The following is a 17,447-nucleotide window of genomic DNA, read 5'->3' as shown; positions in this document are numbered from 1 at the left end:
CGTGGATCAATGGGCAAGCATTGTATTGGTCTCCAGTATGTGCAACTAACTCAAAGGCGCAAGTACGATAATAATAATCAGTTGAACAACTAGTGCAAATCTTTTTTATGTATATCCACTATCCAGTCTGTATCAACACTTCATTACCAGCATGGAGAGCTGCAATGTTAGCTAACCTATTGAAAGAACAAATATTATAACATTTCACGACAGAGCAGCGTAATTTAAGTTTATATGATTTTAGAAATGCTCGTGGTGTGATCATGATAAGTTCATTATGAGATGCAAAACTCTGTGTTTCCAGACACACTAAAACGGTCAACCTCAATTGCACAATGTTTTATGTCTTGTCGTTTATTTGAAAATTTGCACCATGCAAATGCAAATTCTTTAGGAAATGCATTGTAGCAAAATAGATTCTTTACTGCCGTAGCCTAAATGATAGATTAGCTTGTGTAGATGCCAGCATTTGATGAATGCAAATTAGCAGTGTTATCGTCCCAATTTCCTGTTAGGAACCCATCATAACAATTATTGTCGTTCTAGTCAGTCGCTCACTGCGCAACACAATAATAATGGTTTTGCTACAGCGGCCTTCCATGGCGCATTCGCCTTCGCTTTGTGCTTTTCGGGTTTGTCTGGACGTCGCTACGAAGACACCAAGGAACATTGTTCATAATGACAATTGCATTATGACAGGAACAGTGCAGTGATAATGCGATAACATCAGAAAACAATAGTGCAACACGGACTTCTCCGCAATAGTCAAAACGACAAAATAAAGCAAAAAATGCAAAATAAAAGCTCATTGGGCTGAGGGCTGGTGACTCCCTAACACTCTACAAAATAATAATGCGACGCAAAATACTGGGAGTCGGAAAAGTATGCGCAGTAACGCGAGTTCCGAAATATCAATTACGCACTTAATGGGTTATCAAGTGTATTCATCAGTAAAGTAACTTCATTACTCTTGTGTTGCTCGATAGCTCAATTAAGTTTATTTTGTAAAACACAGAAAGTAATCTTTCTAGACTCGCGGATAAGCCAAAAACAAATGCAGTTTCGTATCCCTTAATCTCAAATTTTATGTTCATTGGTTGATCTCCATAACTAAAAACAATATTTAAAGCAAACAGTATTCATTATTTGATGGTGAGTTTGCGTGTTTTGCTGTTGTTTCAACTGTTTTTATTATTTTAGGTGAATTGGAAACAAACATGCCAAGAGGTAAGTTTTTGAAAAATTTTTTATTTTGAACCAGTGATATGAGGAAGTAATAAACTGCATTAAATATAACCATGCTAACAGGTTACATTGCATCAATATCTTTTTGCAAACTTTTGTTGGTTTAAATGTGTGCTATCTTTACCACAGGGTTCACATTACACACATATATTTCTAAATGAATTTTACCTTTTAACTCCAAAAACTGGATTCTTATCAGCATGCACATACTTGTCATCATTTTTTTTGTGCCGTCAGTTTAAACTGACGCAAGAAGATATGGGTTAAGATACAAAATATGGTTATTTAGAAATCAAAGTCAAGAAAACGACTGTTTTTGCATTGGCTTCTTATGATGAGGACAAGATGGTGTGTTCGCAACATGACATTTTCAAAGAGATTAAGAGAAGCAATATTGTGCGACATTTGTCAAGACAAGCCGGTGCATCATTACTTGGGACACTCCAAAGTCATCCGTGCCTGTCAGCGGACGATTCAAGTGAAGACGCAGAGCAGCCAGGACTCAGTGAGCAACCAAGTAATACAGAAGACGATCAAGGAAGTGCTTTTGTCGATGAAGAAGTAGTAGGAATTAAATGCTTAGAGTTGGAGAAATATCGGTGGGTTCCAAGAGTCGGAATGAAAATTTATGAAGAAGATATTAATAATTATAACAACCTTCGGGTTGAAGGATCCACCGACTTTGACTTTCTGGATCCGATTTGGGAAGATCATTTAGAGAGGCAAGAACAAATCCAACGGAAAAGGGACGGCCTTCCAATTTTCGCTATGGGTTCACCAAATCCACCGAAAATTATGTCATTAGGATATGAGGTAACGATTAATGTATTATTTGTGTGGGTTGAAGAATATCTTGCTAATGGCTAATCGAGTTGATGCATTATGGGAATCTCGTGTGTGTTCAATCACTGACCAATGTAAATCTTGTTTCTAAATTATCAAATCGTACTACCCACAGTCCAACCGATATTGCTAGAGACGTTGGATATCACACAAAAAAGGATAATATAATAAAGAAAAATGTGCAGAGATTTTTAATTTTTTCTGACCTTTTTTTAACGCAAGTCAGCCCAACCTAGAAGTTTTTAAGTATCGCGTGTATCCGATAAAAAAAGCACAAACAACAATTCTCTGACTTAACCAACGAAGACATCGAAATAACAAAGGACGTGATCCTCTCCAATCAAAGCCCAGGCGAACAGAAGGAGAACTCAAAACTTTTGATGATGATGAATGTCGCCAAGCATACCAGCATCCAAACGAAGATATCTCTGGATATTGGCAGCACATACATATGGAGCACAAAACGGTCCACTATCCAAGCTCTGTGGGTGATCATGACAAAACAAAAGACATAACACGAAAACAGAACATTCCTTTGTCATCTGACATTTACCTTCCTTCTAAACCTCCTCCTATGGTCAGAAGAAAAATGAACCAGTCGAGACTCTCTTCAACCACCCCTCTCAGCCGTCTTTGATGGTAGGGACGACTGATTGCAGCTGTGAGTCTCACTAGCACAGCACGGTCGTAGAACATCCTTGAAAAATCTTAGACAGCCAAGGGTGTAACAACCCATCTTTAACCCGTCCCTCTCAATCACCTGAAACGGCCCGATGCCAGAAGAGTGTTTGCAGCCAGAACATCTTTAACTGTCCTTCTTCGTCGTTCCACTCTCCTGGGATGACAGAATTGCAGCAGCCCATCCAAAAAATACTCTGGGCTCAGCGAAAGCTACCCTTCCTCTGCCCATCCCTCTCTGACATCTCCTCCAAATGAGATGTCAGACTGCAGTGGCCCTTTGCCACACAGCGATTCCCTTCTTCAAGCGGGCATCAAGAAGCAGCACACACACAAATAAATTCAAATTAAATTAACATCAATGCTCTACCAAAACGTTCTAGTTCTCAAGCTTGACCCGCCATCTCAGTCTGCTCCAACATCAGCAAGAGGAAAGTTGAGACAGGTAAGTAAGCTTGAGGCAGCCAATAATCATCATTTTGTATACCCACAGATTACCATCTACTGCGGTGGTCCCTTCGGTCAGAGTTAGTCCCTCGCTTCCCTGGTAGGTATCTTCCATGTAAGTATGGTGTGCCTGCTGAGTGTTTGGGTGTGTGGACGGCTCTCGGAGCGGACGCATTAATGATGAATCAGGTAACAATTCCATTTTATATGGAAAATTTTAAATCTGCAAGTTTTAGTGGTATCCATCTTGAAATCTGGGCGTTGCGCAAAAAGAAAAAAATAAAATAAGGAAAGCCACAAGTTTAAAATAACGCCAAAGTTAATGACTAATTTTAAGTTAAAATAAGCGGACAGGTAGCCCCCGCTTAAGCCTACCTCGGCACCGCATGAGTTTGGACTTATTTCGAGGTAGACGATTCTCTGCCATTCCACTCATACATTCTGTAATTCCGCACCGACTAAATTGGGCTGAACAAGCGGGCACCCTAACAGCAAAGCTAGCCATTTAAAGTGTTAGGCAAGCTGACAACAAGTACATCCAGTTCTCTGCATCAAAATTATCTATCAATGAATGAATTGATTTGAGTTTTTCTCGTAACTATATGCTACTAGGTTACCTCTTGATGTTAAGGATGATTAGCTTTTATTAGAAACGTTTCGTCAATCGGCACCACTGACTTTATCAAGGGGGTTGAAACAAGTAAACACAACCTGTTCAGCAACAAATGACACAACACAAAAACTTACTGACGAAATGAATAAAGTAGCAAGAATCAGAGTTAAGAAAACGCAGAAAGATTATCGCTCAGTTTAATTGATAACGCAGTGATACCTAAACACAGTAGGCTACTATCCGGCAGCGTAAATTTATTTATCTTATGTCGGATCTCTTGCCGGATATTTCTTGTCTATCTCTGCCGGATAGTAGCCTACTGTTTTAACATCAGGAGGTAACCAAGTAGCCTATAGTCACCAGAAGAACGCAAGTCGTTTTACTTATTAAATGCCTGGTTAACAGTTAAACGCAATTTTTATCATTTATCAAATTACAAAATCAAAGTTCCTTGCAACACATGAGATTTTCAACGCGATTTAAGCCAATACGTACATCTGCAATACTTTGTGTTACAGAAAACTTGTCGAGAAAAGATGAGTGTTGTGTACTTAAAAAACTATTTGTACGTGATTGGAGTTGTCGTGAATGGTGTCGGGACAACAGCTTGCTGGAGGATCGAAGTTTCTCGCCAAGACGACTTAAAGCCTTCTTACGAATGGCAGGAATGGAGACGTCTCCCAAGCAGGCGACCGTACCATGCTGCTGCAACCACGGAGAGTATGTCATATTTAGATGTTTGTCCCATATTGTTTTGTAACACAATTGTCTATAACCGTCATAACTGCACAGCAATTATCTACAGATGCATAAGCTATTTTTAATCTAATGTGTTTCTAATCATTGCAACAATTCCTTGAATTCGAGCAGTTCGATTACATTAACTTCAATTTTTGCTAAATAGTAAGAATGGTACGTGAATTTGAAATCTGTTCAAAGATTTCATACAAGCGTCATGTTAATTTACGTACAGCAGAATCAATACATTTCTAAAGCAGCTTGGAAATGTTTTCTTTTTTACATTTAAAAAGACGTAGAAACGATGTAATGTAGTCCATAACAACAACTTTTTAAGAAATAAAGGATAAATTGTGCACAAGGACAAAACCTTTGACCAGTAGCGTAAACAAGGGGCCCAGGAGATACTTTCGAACCCAGGATCATTTTAAATGCCCGAAAAATTAGATTGGGCTAAAAGGAGACTGTCACGCTGCGTGGTTACAGATTGTATTCGAAATGCTAGAGTTTTAAGCACACAAAGTAACTGTTTTTCTTCTTTGACATACGAGCCTCTTGTTCCGAGGGTCTACCCTTTTACCACCTACACTAGAAAGCTGCTAGAGAGCAGCCAGTCTTTGGTTTCATCATCTATGACACGCAGTCCTTCCTCTCCGTTAGGTGGCTTAAAGATTGTACAATCGTTGATGTGTTCTGCGGTCTGCCTCTCAGCACCACATTAACAAAAAGAAGAGGCTATTCTTTATTGATACATGGTTGAGTGGAAAACCCGGACGCTCGTACCAAGACACATACATTCCTGTCTCTTTGGCGTCAGGCTGATAGGACTAGCGATGGCGTCGAGGATGAACGAATGGAGTCTGGTGGTACTTGACTTCCATTCAGATTTTCATGTATGGTCTGCCGAATTAGCTTTTTTCAAATACACGTATAGGTTTTTGAGTGTTATGGGAATCTCTATTGTCTGACTAGAGAAATCTCTTTGAGAGCTTAATCCTGACAATTTCGCATACTTGTGCAAGCTTTGACCTCCTTTTTTCTGAAAGTGTTGGCACTTTGTTCTATCCACTAGGGCCGTCTGGTTGCTGCAATGGAAGGCTGTGTGTTTGTACTTTACAGGCGTACTGAACCTCTACTAATGTCGCAGGTCGCATCGTATTGTCCGGCGGACGAGATTGCGGCAATGAGATGATATATTTAACACCAGATGAGGGTCTGCCCATGCGGCTGGTCAAGTATCAGCACCTGTATCGTTGGAATAGATTTATTAATTACGGAAAAATGGAAGAACCTAGAATGAACCATTGTATGATTCTTACTTCAGGTGACAAATAATTACATTGATTCAGCGTCTGCAGGAGTTGAATCAATGTAAAAAGACGTTTGATTTGCTATCTGGGTATATTCTCGTTGTGATTATTGCAAAGTAGTCATTGATTTCCGATATTGTCTACCCAAAGCTTGTGGAAATATCATCTTGCCGACAATGTAATTGATTCCGAACTACTGTTAATTTGCAACAAATGTCCAGGGCTGTGAAGTCCAATGGATTTTGACGTGTCTAGAGTCGAAATCGTTAAAAAGAACTGGCGACTCCGGCTTACAAACAATGAACAGTAATTTTTTGTTTGCATTTTATAAAGTATCATTGTTCTCTACATTACGCTCTACACTTTCACCAGAAAATAAAGGTGTTAGTTGTGAAAATCGCCGTTTTAATTTCGATCACAACTCAAGTGAAACTAATTTTAAAAAAATGAAAAATGAAAAAAGACAATAATTAAAAAGTCTTGCAACACTGAAGCTGGAGGCGCAGACGTATATTTTTGCCCGACTCCACAGCACTGCAAACTCCAATAAAAATTGACAAATCTGTATGTTGAAACATTTCACGTTGTCCATGTAACCTTTCAATCTGTTTATTTTCAGACACTTGTTATTTACTTGGTGGATCAAATTATTACAACATACCGTTGGATTCCTTTGAAATGAGTGTTGATGACGTAACAGGATTTAAAACCAAAGCGTCAATGAATCATGCAAGATCGTCATTTATAGCTCTTCATTACAAGAATTACATCTATGCAATAGGTAACATAATTTGTGCCTATTTTACGAAGGAATGGCTCTCAATTTCTTTCTGGGTAGTGTCATTTTTTGAAACTGTAAACACTACTTCAAACTGAAGCCTTGTGTTGAATGCAGTGGGAGCTGCAAGTCACCTTCTCGGCTGCTCTAACAATGCAATATATTTACTTACTCATTCCTGTTTGCATTCTTAGTGCCTGCAACATACGTTAGTAGTTGCTGTCAGAGCAAATGATTAAGTGAATGGTTTATGGTTACCTAAGGTGGGAAAGTATTAGCGTTGACGTGGGGGTCTAAGGGGTACTTTTGGATCAGAACCCAGGATGCTTTTAGGGTTCGGAAGCATTTCCAAAAAGCCCGGTAACTCACAAACTACGATGTATTCTTTGGATGTAATGTGTTTTTCTTAAGTGTCTTGATTTGGGGCCCAAAGATCTCATTGGTAGGCCTACCGGCCAAAAATACCTTCTCAATGGCCCCGTTGGCATGCATACGTAGTTTTCAATAGAATATTCTACATGGACAAAGTAAAAATGAACCCAGCTATAAACCTGTCATGCAACTGCGTAGAAATATTTTGCTTCCTATGCCGTGAGGTTTGCACAACTATTCAACCCTAGTTTTTAAAGGGTGTGTTCATTCTTCCATTTGAAGGTGGAATAAAAGATGAAAAAGTTGGCTGCAAGGTTTCAGCTGAGAGATACAATTTCTTTTGTGATCAGTGGGTAGAGCTAAATGGTTTCTTCACTCATTCTACCACTCACTACTTTCTTGGGTTTATTTATGGAAAGAAGATTTGCCTTCTTGGAGGGTAAGTACTAAAATCTATTCCAGCCAATGATATAGCATCGTAATTTCTTGTAGCCTACGTATTGTAAAAAATTGGAATTAACATCCTGTCCATTAGAATATCTTGTTATGACTTCCTGTTTCACAGCCAAGCATTACACCAACACAACACAACACACCTTCGGACACGTCACGTGATCCGGAAGTGTGCAGAACACCAAGAAACTTTGTTCTTTGTTTTGAAATTTAGCCAGCTGAGAGCTCACTGGCTAATCATCATCATTTTCAGCCTATGAGAGCCCACTGCAGAGCGTAAGCCTTCCCCTTTTCATGTCAATTTACATGATTAAGTGCTAGTTGGTACCAATTGGTTGTATTGCAGATATTGTTTGTCAATGTCGTCTATCCATCTCACTTTTGGTTTTCCTTTCTTTCTTTTGGTTTCTCGTGGTGTCCATGTTGTTAATTTTTTAGTCCATCTATTGTCCTGATGTCTTGCTATATGACCTGCCCAGGACCATTTTAGTTTCTTGATTGTGCTTAATATATCTCGGAATTTCGTTTGATTTCTAATCCATTCGGCAGTCTTTTTATCTCGCCATGTTAAACCCATCATGATTCGTTCATGTGCTTTCTGCATAGTTCTTAGTTTAACCCTATTTCCTGTGACGTATTTTGGCCAGTTGACTTGCGGACGGGGGGCTCGGTTCGACACTAGCACTTTGAGCTCGTGTAACTCAAAAACTACCCAAGATAGAACAATCAAATTTTCACATGATGCAGATAATTCATCTGACAACACAGCATCGAAAATCTTTTGCAATTTGTTCAACAGCACAACTTGAAAAATCAAATAATTTGATCGCTGGTCATATTTGTTTATTTGATTTGAGAAACCGCTTCTTAATTACTTTATAATTGAGTGTGACGGGCGGATTCTTTTGTTTTGGACTTTAATCTTTTACGCGCAGACGTCGTCCACGCTTCAATGAAATCGTAATTGACGTCCGACTTGCGTTTGCTTGTTGTTTTGCCGGAGGCATTGTAAAAATCTTTCGCTTTGTCTCAACATTTGCAGAGAGACAAAATCACCGTAAAAAAACTGTTTCAAGTTCTTTTTGAGCCACATGTTATAGTCTACATATTTTCAAACGTGCTGTCATTGCTTGATATTAAAACTAAATCAAGCAATGAGCTTCAGTAAACATTTTATTTGGCGTCAATTGTGTTTAGTTCAGTTTTCTTTTCACACTCATACTGTCTAATAGGGTGGAGTGAAAACATTTTTTTCTTTCAAATCAAAAAGTCTAGTTTACCAAAATTCGGTGTTGACCTCAAAAACACCTACAAACACAATTTTGGGTCGGTGCCCCCCAGGGGGTGCAGGCACACCCCCCCTAAATTCAAAAAACCCCAATTTTATAAAAAAAATTAATATCTCATTAACCACAGACGATAGAAAGTCGGTTGGTGGCTCAAAATCATCAGAAGGTACAAGTTTATATTACCTTTAAGAGAAGTATTTTTACTAAAAGCACTACAAAGTGGTCATTTTTGCAATAATGTAATTTTAGTCGTAAATTTACGTCAAATTTGGTCGATTTTTGTATATTCAGTTGATATTTTAAGCTTAGTACGGTGTAAATGCGTACAGTGGCGCTTGGCTACAAAACCGCATTGTTAATGACTCCCTTAGTCCCAATCTGTTATAATTAGGCAAGGATGTAGCTTCAATAATTGTAAGTTTATTTCAATCTATGTTCACTTGTTCAGATTAATTACGTGCTCGAGGTTTTTCAGCTTTGTCAATATTGCTTGTCAGTTGTTGCTTGTACGCAGGTCAGTGCAGTTTTATTGAATTTCAGTCATTTATTATTAACATTTCACGAATAATTGTTTTGTTTAGATGAATTAAGATATTTTCCTGAAGAGGGCAGAAAGTTTTGCCGAAAACGTTCGAAATTATGTATCTATTTCATTTCTGTATTAATTTTGAATTATGCAATTCAATGTTATTAAGTTGTTATCGATTGTCTGTCTATGGTTTTTAAAAAGTACCTCTCTACCAAAGCTATACTATTGTCAATATTGCCAACCAAATCTACCACATAAAACCGATCATCTCTAAAAGAAGTAGCAATAACTTGTGAAAGATTTGGAATTTCGGATAGAGCAGGTGCTGCTATTGCTACTGCCACTGCTGCCACTCTCAAAGCATTTGGTATAGTAACTGACATTGATAAATCACAAGTTATTGACCGAAGTAAATTAAGGAGAGAACGACAAAAGTACAGAAAAGAAATTCAGAAGGAAGAAGAATTGCAGTTCGATATTGTGGATGGACTTTATGTTGATGGACGAAAGGATGCCACCATTACCAGTGTGAAACAAGGGAGCAAATATCATCGAACCAGAATCATTGAAGAGCACTATGTAGTTGTCGGTGAACCCTTTGAATTTTACATCACTCATATCACACCAAAAAATGGAACTAGTCAACAGATTGCTCAAGCCGTGTAGGCTATGGTGCAATTGAAGGCACAGCAATGGAAAGCAAGCTAAACATCATTGGGACAGACGGAACAGCAACTATGACAGGGAAAAAATCTGGTTTCATTACTTCCCTTGAAAAAAGCTTGGGCGTCCATTGCAATGGGTGGTGTGCTTGCTGCATCTCAATGAGCTCCCTCTGGTTCTAAGGCATATATTTCAAGAATTAGATGGTTCAACAATTGGTCCAGAATCGTTTTCTGGAACAATTGGCAAGCAATTGAATGGAAAAGTGTCAGCTTGGGCTGTGGCGAATTTTCTGCCAATCTTAAATGACGAATTTCCTATTCTTCCTGATGAAGTAATTGAAAGTCTCAGCAGTGATCAGTATTATGCTATGCAAATGTGTCAAGCTGTTATGACAGGCGTTGTTACACAGGATTTGAAATACCTTGAAGTTGGTGGATAATGCCATTCCCGTTGGTGGACCTTAGGATGTCGAATCCTACGTTATTACGTTTCAAAAAGAGGTCTTCAAAGAATTCGCGCACTTTGACTGAATAACTTGTTCGAGTCTATTTTCGCTGTTGGTTCCGCATCAAATATCATCATAGAATTACAGACGCGTCCAAAATTTTTTTCTTTATGCTAAATGCCATTTTTCATTTTCCAAATGTACTGGTAAACAACGTTGGACTTAAAGTTTTGCAAAACAATGCTTTTTTGCCCACCATGAAAACATAATTTTGGCAATGTTGGGAGATGATGACCGAAGCGTTCGTATCACTGCAATAAACAAAATTCTTCAAAGCAGAATTCAAAGCATCCATCAAGAAAGTGGTTCAGCTAAGATACGAAAGTTCATTCTTCCGAAGTTAGATGCGGGAGCCAAAGCCTATTACGATATGTCAAGTTTGGACCTTTCCGATTTTCACGAGCCGCCTGCAGTCAGGAACATAACGAATGAAGCTGTGCAACAAATTATCACAGATAAACTTGAGCTAAACCATCCCTGCCATAACCAGGCAGTGTAAAGGCATGTGCACTTGGTAACTGAAGCTGCTGCAAGCGTTGAAGGTTTTCACAGACGAGATGGCATGATCAGACAAAAAATTAAGTCTCGTATGCTAATGCCGTGCTTCAATACCAAAAATCAATTTAATGTCTGATGAACAATTTGCTGAAATTTGATTTATGATAAATTTAAACTTGGTCGTATAACTTACACGTAATTGAACATTTTTACATCAGCTCACTGTAGTTAAGTGCATTTTTTACAGCAGTTTTCTTCGCTAAGAAAATTGTAAAGTAAGTATATATTTTCCCAAAGTAGATTAAAGTACAAGTTTGCCCAACGTATTTTTTTCTGCTTTAGAAAAATTTTGCCCATACTTTTACTTCAACACACGAATTTTTGAAGTAATATGCCAAAATTTCACACAAATCTATCTTCACATTTTTCAAATCAAGGAAAAAATTGCTCAAATAATTTCTCAACTTTGCACCTTAGAGCGAACGCTGCATTACAGTTACCATTTTATGATATTCATATTGTTAAATGACAATGAATCTGCTTGATTTTTCACTTCTATGACACATACTAAGCACAAAGATTAACTTAATTTACAAAATCGACCAAATTTGACGTAATTTACGACTAAAATTACATTATTGCAAAAATGACCACTTTATAGTGCTTTTAGTAAAAACACTTCTCTTAAAAGTAATATAAACTTGTACCTTCTGATGATTTTGAGCCATCAACCGACTTTCTATCGTCTGTGGTTAATGAGATATTATCTTTTTTTATAAAATTGGGGTTTTTCGAATTTAGGGGGGGTGTGCCTGCACCCCCTGGGGGGCACCGACCCAAAAATGTGTTTGAAGGTGTTTTTGGGGTCAACACCGAATTTTGGTAAACTAGACTTTTTGATTTGAAAGAAAAAAAATTTTTCACTCCACCCTACTGTCTAATTTGGTTATACATGATCAAGAAACACTTTGTATTTTGCAGCACATCCCAGGGAGCTATTCATTCGTTTTTAACATTGTTTCAACATCTAGAGACGTTGAATCGATGTAAAAAATGACTGATTTGCTGTCTGGCGAGCGGTTGAATACAGAAAAGTAAGGTAGCCTGATGGTGTCACATGGTATTTGAACAACAACCTATCCAAAGGTAGCCACTTGCTTCGATAGGAGCTCGTTCCAACTTAGGCTCGTTCCAACTTCATGCACTCCAAAACAAAAAGCGATAAACTATGTCACGATTTCCATACTTACCAACAATGATCACTTTGAATGAAAAAATTTTGCAAACAATTTTGATAAAGTGTAGTGATAATAATCGCTTAGTCAAATCGTATTGGTAGGTTATAGAAGAGGTCGTTTGACGTTTGTACATTGCCAAATGGAAATCCAGTTCTGTGTGACAAACTCAAAGTCGTGGGATAACGATACGAAAAATAAATACATTTAGCAAGATATCAAATCTTGCAAAAAAATCTTTTTTAGGCTGATTGCTATTGTCGTACAAAAAAAAAACAATCACTAAAGTTTTGACTTTTTCCTTGGGCAAAATTGAAGGTTATTGATATTTTAAAAATACACGTTTGTGTCTAAACGATTGGCATGGCTTTTTTCATGTTGTCAGCTAGATTTGCAGGATAACGTTTTCTACATTTTTTTCTAATTTGTTGGACATGCATTTTGTGGCAAGCTATTTCTACGCATTAGAAGATTTCTTTCTCTTCAAATTTTGAAATAGCACTTTAGATGCAGTTTGCGGTTGACGGCCTTACTGCAAAAGCCATCTTTTGTGATTGATACACACTCAAAAACAAAAGGCGCGTAAACTACTGCTGGCCGATAGACCACGTCACAATACATCATAATGATGTTTTTCCGAACCAAAGACCCAGAAAACCAATTTTGTTGTATATTAGTTCAGACGTCTGCAGACGTTGAACCAATGACAAAAAGTGACTTGCTGATGTGAAACAAAGTGATTGCTGTTCCCAATGTGCAAACATTTTGATAAAAAGTAATCAAGTTTTTGCCACAGCTTTCTGGTCCACTTAGGCTACTCTGGTCAATCGACTCATGTTAAAAATTACTTATCGACATTACTGGGTAGTCTCACACTGAAGTTGTTTTGTGTAAAGTCTTGCTTGTGAAAAAGTCGAAGTAAAAACACAAAAAATGAAGTAAGTTATATTTACAAAGTATTATATTCTTGAATGAACCATAGTTTTAAAAAAAAATAGTTTGAACAAGTTTCATCTGATAGAAACTATAATTGATATCATCGCGTAGGATCAAATAGCTGTGAAAATCACTTAGAGCAGCAATCCTTTGTAGTGATTTTCATTTCTCCTGCAAACCAAGGTGAACCTCAATATACAAATTTTTATGCCAAACGATAAAATTCGTTTTTCCTTTTTTTCTAATTAGTTTTATGAGACAAGGAAAACGATCCGTATAAAAAATGATTCAATTCAACATATTTCCCTTATTTTGTCAGATATGCATTTTGTGTGACAATGCTTTAGAAACATTGTTGAGAACGGTATAGCGTTTGAGATGCAGTCAAAGAATGCAGCTTCGCGGTTGATGGCGTTATTACAAAACCCAATCTTTTGGCACGGAAATGTATTCGAAAACAAAAGGGCACAAAAGCGGCTGACTGATAGATTACGTTGCAATACGTTACAAAAACGAGGCATTGATTTCAGATTCTTTCAACCCAACCAACAACTTTACTCCAAATGACATAAATGTCCAAATTTATTGAGAAAAAGATATAGGCTTACACAGTTTTGTGAAAATAAGCTTTTGAAAACCAACATTTGAATAAAAAGTTTGAATTTATTGAGTTGGTCCTTATAGTGTTTCTGCTGAGATGTATCAAACTTTTGAATCCTCGTAGAGAAAAAATAATTTTGTAATCTCTCAAGCAACTGCAAAATTACCATTTAGGTAAAGATTCAGTGCTTATACAATATGTGCAATGTTTGTCAAAGCACAATAATTTAGTTGCGCGTGTTTTTCCACAAAAGCAGAGCAATTTAGATAGCCGATGTCAAGTTCTTTTCAGTATTCTTCAATCTCTCGGTTTTATAATACATTTTAGCAACATCCATGTGAATATAAGTGTACCGGTACTGCAGAAGTTTATTGGGGGGTCAAGAACTCACTCCTTGTTATTTTCCGACAAGAAATCAACAAGAAACTTACCACATCAGTCGGTTTGTTTTATGAGATAAACTGAGTTTTGTCAAGAATTTTCGTATTGCTTCTTGTTATAAGTTAGAAACAAAATGTATTCGACATAGAAAACTATGTAAAATGACATCTTTTTCAACATGGTTTATCGTATGCTCTTTGATAATTTCAAAGAAACTCAGATGCAATTAAAAGATTAATCAAAGCAACTCAAAACTCTAGTTTGCAAACAAAAGGCGGAAGCATTACGGTTGAATGCGTTCCAACAAAACCAAGTCATGAGATAGCTGCGTCGCAGTTCCACGCACGGCGGCACTCAGTAATCCTATTAATCCGTATAATTTGAAAACAAAAGGGCTAGCTAGTAGCAGGCTAAAATATGAGAGTATGTTATGAAAATCATGTCATATCCCTGATACTATATAGACAAAAGCAACGTCATTTAAATCGAAATAAATTCTTGAATAATTTTTAGGAAAAGCCAAAAAAATTTCAAAGGTGTGGAGTGCGTAGTTCTTTAGTAATATTGCTTTGAAAAGTACCAAGTCCCACCCGACCTCCCCGTCACAGGACAAACGGTTAAGTGTTAATTTCTTTGTAAGGTTCCACGTTTCTGCACCATATGTAGGGGTTGGAAGGATGCATCGATCGTAGACTTGTTTCTTGAGAGAAAGAGGCAGTTTTGACTTAAATATCGAACTTGCTATTCCGAAGGCTTGCCATCCAAGTGATATTATTCTTTTGATTTCATCTTTATTGGAGTTGGTTGTAATTTTTTGGCCAAGATATAGTGATCAACTTTTTCGATAGTCGCTCCGTCCAATGTCTGCCAGTTTGTTAAACATAACTTTCGTTTGGTTAAAGTTCATATGAAGGCCAATCTTTTTGCTTTCTGTATTGAGTTCACTTAGCATTGTTTGTAGTTGTTTAGGTTGCTCAGATATAAGGATGATGTCATCAGCAAAACGTAAATGGTTTATGTATTCACTATCAATTTTGATTCCTTTTTCTTCCCAGTTAAGTTGCTTAAAAATCTCTTCTAAGGTTGCTGTAAAAAGTTTTGGAGATATTGTGTCACCTTGACGTACCCCGTTTTGAATCTGAAATGGTTCAGAGTCTTTGTGCAGCCGAATTATAGATGTATTTTCCGCGTAAATGTTTTTGAGAAGTTGAGTGTATGATTAGTCAATTCCTTGTTTTTCCAGTGCTGCAATGACAGCTGATGTTTCAGCAGAGTCAAACGCTTTTTTATAATCTATTAGTCCAAGGCAGAGTGGGATGTTATATTTGTTTGTTTTTTTCAATTAATTGGTTGACAGTATGCAAGTGGTCCATGGTTGAAAACCCTTCCCTAAAACCTGCTTGTTCTCTCGGTTGGTGGTTGTCCAAATCTTAATAAAGTATATTAATTATTGTAATATATAGTGTATATATGTAGCCTATAGTGCAGCGCCTGGTGATTGCTCTAGGCCACCTAACAAAAGTCATGTAATTACATTGTTATAATATTACATATAATTGAAATTGGCACGATAATGACGAAGGTCTGACAATTTTGAATTTGGCAAAAGCTTACTTAGTTTCAAAGTAATTTGTCACCGAAGTTAATATAGTAACTTCCACATTTATTTTAATAATTCAGCAATGAAGTCCATTTGGTGAGCTGGACCATTTGACATAAAATAGCCCCCCCAGTAGAGTTAACTTACGTATTATGCCTCCTTTTTAAGCTCCATTATAGCATCATACACTCTCCTTCCACATCCTCCTGTGTAACTTATGTATGTCTACCACGATATTGTAGCCTATGCTTCCTTTGTTTCGGTAGCCTATTTATCAGGATGTGGGTCGGAGTCGTGAAGTCGGAAGGATTCTGATGTGTCCGGAATCGGAGTCGGCCAGTTATAAACCGAGTAGTTGGAGTTGTATAGTTTTCTGTTTCAGTTTGTTTTCATTTCTGACCATCACAACAACAAAAAATATACGCCAAAAGTGGAAGAGGTCTAGACAAAGGTAGAAGCGACAAGACTCTGACGTTATGACCTGCATGACACCAAAGCAGGACAATCAGTTTAAAATACGGCACAGTCGCAACCCTTCGCCCGACTTCAAATCCCTACTGTTTATAACTGTGGTGAGAACTTTGGTATAACGCTTTAAATGGAGTCAGTTTGACACTTGTCCTACTCAAAAGAACGCAACTGTGTCATTGGGTAAGACACTTAATGCCATGCTCCCAGTAGACCACCAACCCAGGCATCCACACGATGTGATTAGCTTTCCATTTTATCCAATTCTTCAACCACCTGGCGTAACTTGATTATGACAATAGTATATTTGTACATTTCGTTTCAGAAACCCAGTAACCTTCGATTTGACACCACACCCAAAAAATAAGCACAAACTTCCTCGCGCAGTTACTTGGAGCACCTCACCTGAGCTGAAGCTGCCATGCATGGATCTGGATAATACAATCTTCACGGTGGCAAATTGGAAGTACAAAACCACAGAATAAACTCCCGTTTTGCTTCTCATTCACATATTTCTATTCATTGCTTCCCACAAGACATCCCATCTATTTATCAAAGGCAGCCCATATTGTTTTTTCATATTTTGTTTACAATACAAGTTCCCTGTATGCAATAGCAAGTCGGTTCTGTGTGATCAAGGGCGTTGACAGGGGGGTCTAAGTGGTACTTTAGGGCCCGGGCCCGGAATATTTAAGGGGCCCGGATTTAAAAAATTCCCCGCGAGTTCAAACATTATCAAGATATTACTATAATCAGATTTAAAAGAATTGCCATGAGAGGTTAAAACAGCCCTTTCAGCCGTCAGATGGTACACTGTTAAGTAAAAGGTATATAAATTTCCACCCCTAAAGGTGGTCTCTGTTTTCCACCCTATGCCTCTGTAGGGTGGATTTTTCCACCAAACATGGTGGATATTTCCACCCTTGAGCAATGGTAGAGATTTCCACCCCCAGCAAAATCCACCCTAAAGTGTGGAAATTTCCACCCTAGTCTCTGTTTTCCACCCTAGGCCTATACATTCATAGGGTGGATTTTTCCACCACAAAAAGGGTAAAATTCCACCCTTCGTCTGAGGTGGAAATTTCCACCTCAGTAGCATTTACTCTCAGGCTGTCTAAATTTCCACCATTTAGGATGGTCCTTATTTTTACCTTATTCCTTTTTCCTTTTGCTTGAGTTGGAAATGTCCACTCTACAATTCAGACTGTTTTTTTTTATCGCATTAATTCGTGTTCCTGTATTTTTTTGTTGCACTTTCAGCC

General features: G+C 37.8%; 1 protein-coding gene across 1 annotated transcript; it reads left to right on the top strand.

Moving 5' to 3' along the window:
- Positions 1-6,537: 6,537 nt before the first annotated feature.
- LOC145777981 (uncharacterized) lies at positions 6,538-16,775 on the top strand. The gene is made up of 3 exons (XM_082589358.1): positions 6,538-6,655; positions 7,307-7,463; positions 16,511-16,775. The coding sequence occupies exons 1-3, from the start codon at positions 6,553-6,555 to the stop codon at positions 16,668-16,670; spliced, it is 420 nt and encodes a 139-aa protein (XP_082445484.1). The 5' UTR covers positions 6,538-6,552; the 3' UTR covers positions 16,671-16,775.
- The last annotated feature ends 672 nt before the right edge of the window (positions 16,776-17,447 follow it).

Source organism: Aplidium turbinatum, chromosome 10 (assembly GCF_918807975.1).
Source record: "Aplidium turbinatum chromosome 10, kaAplTurb1.1, whole genome shotgun sequence".
NCBI classification, from domain to species: Eukaryota; Metazoa; Chordata; class Ascidiacea; order Aplousobranchia; family Polyclinidae; genus Aplidium; species Aplidium turbinatum.
This window is presented reverse-complemented; position numbering and strand designations above follow the sequence as displayed.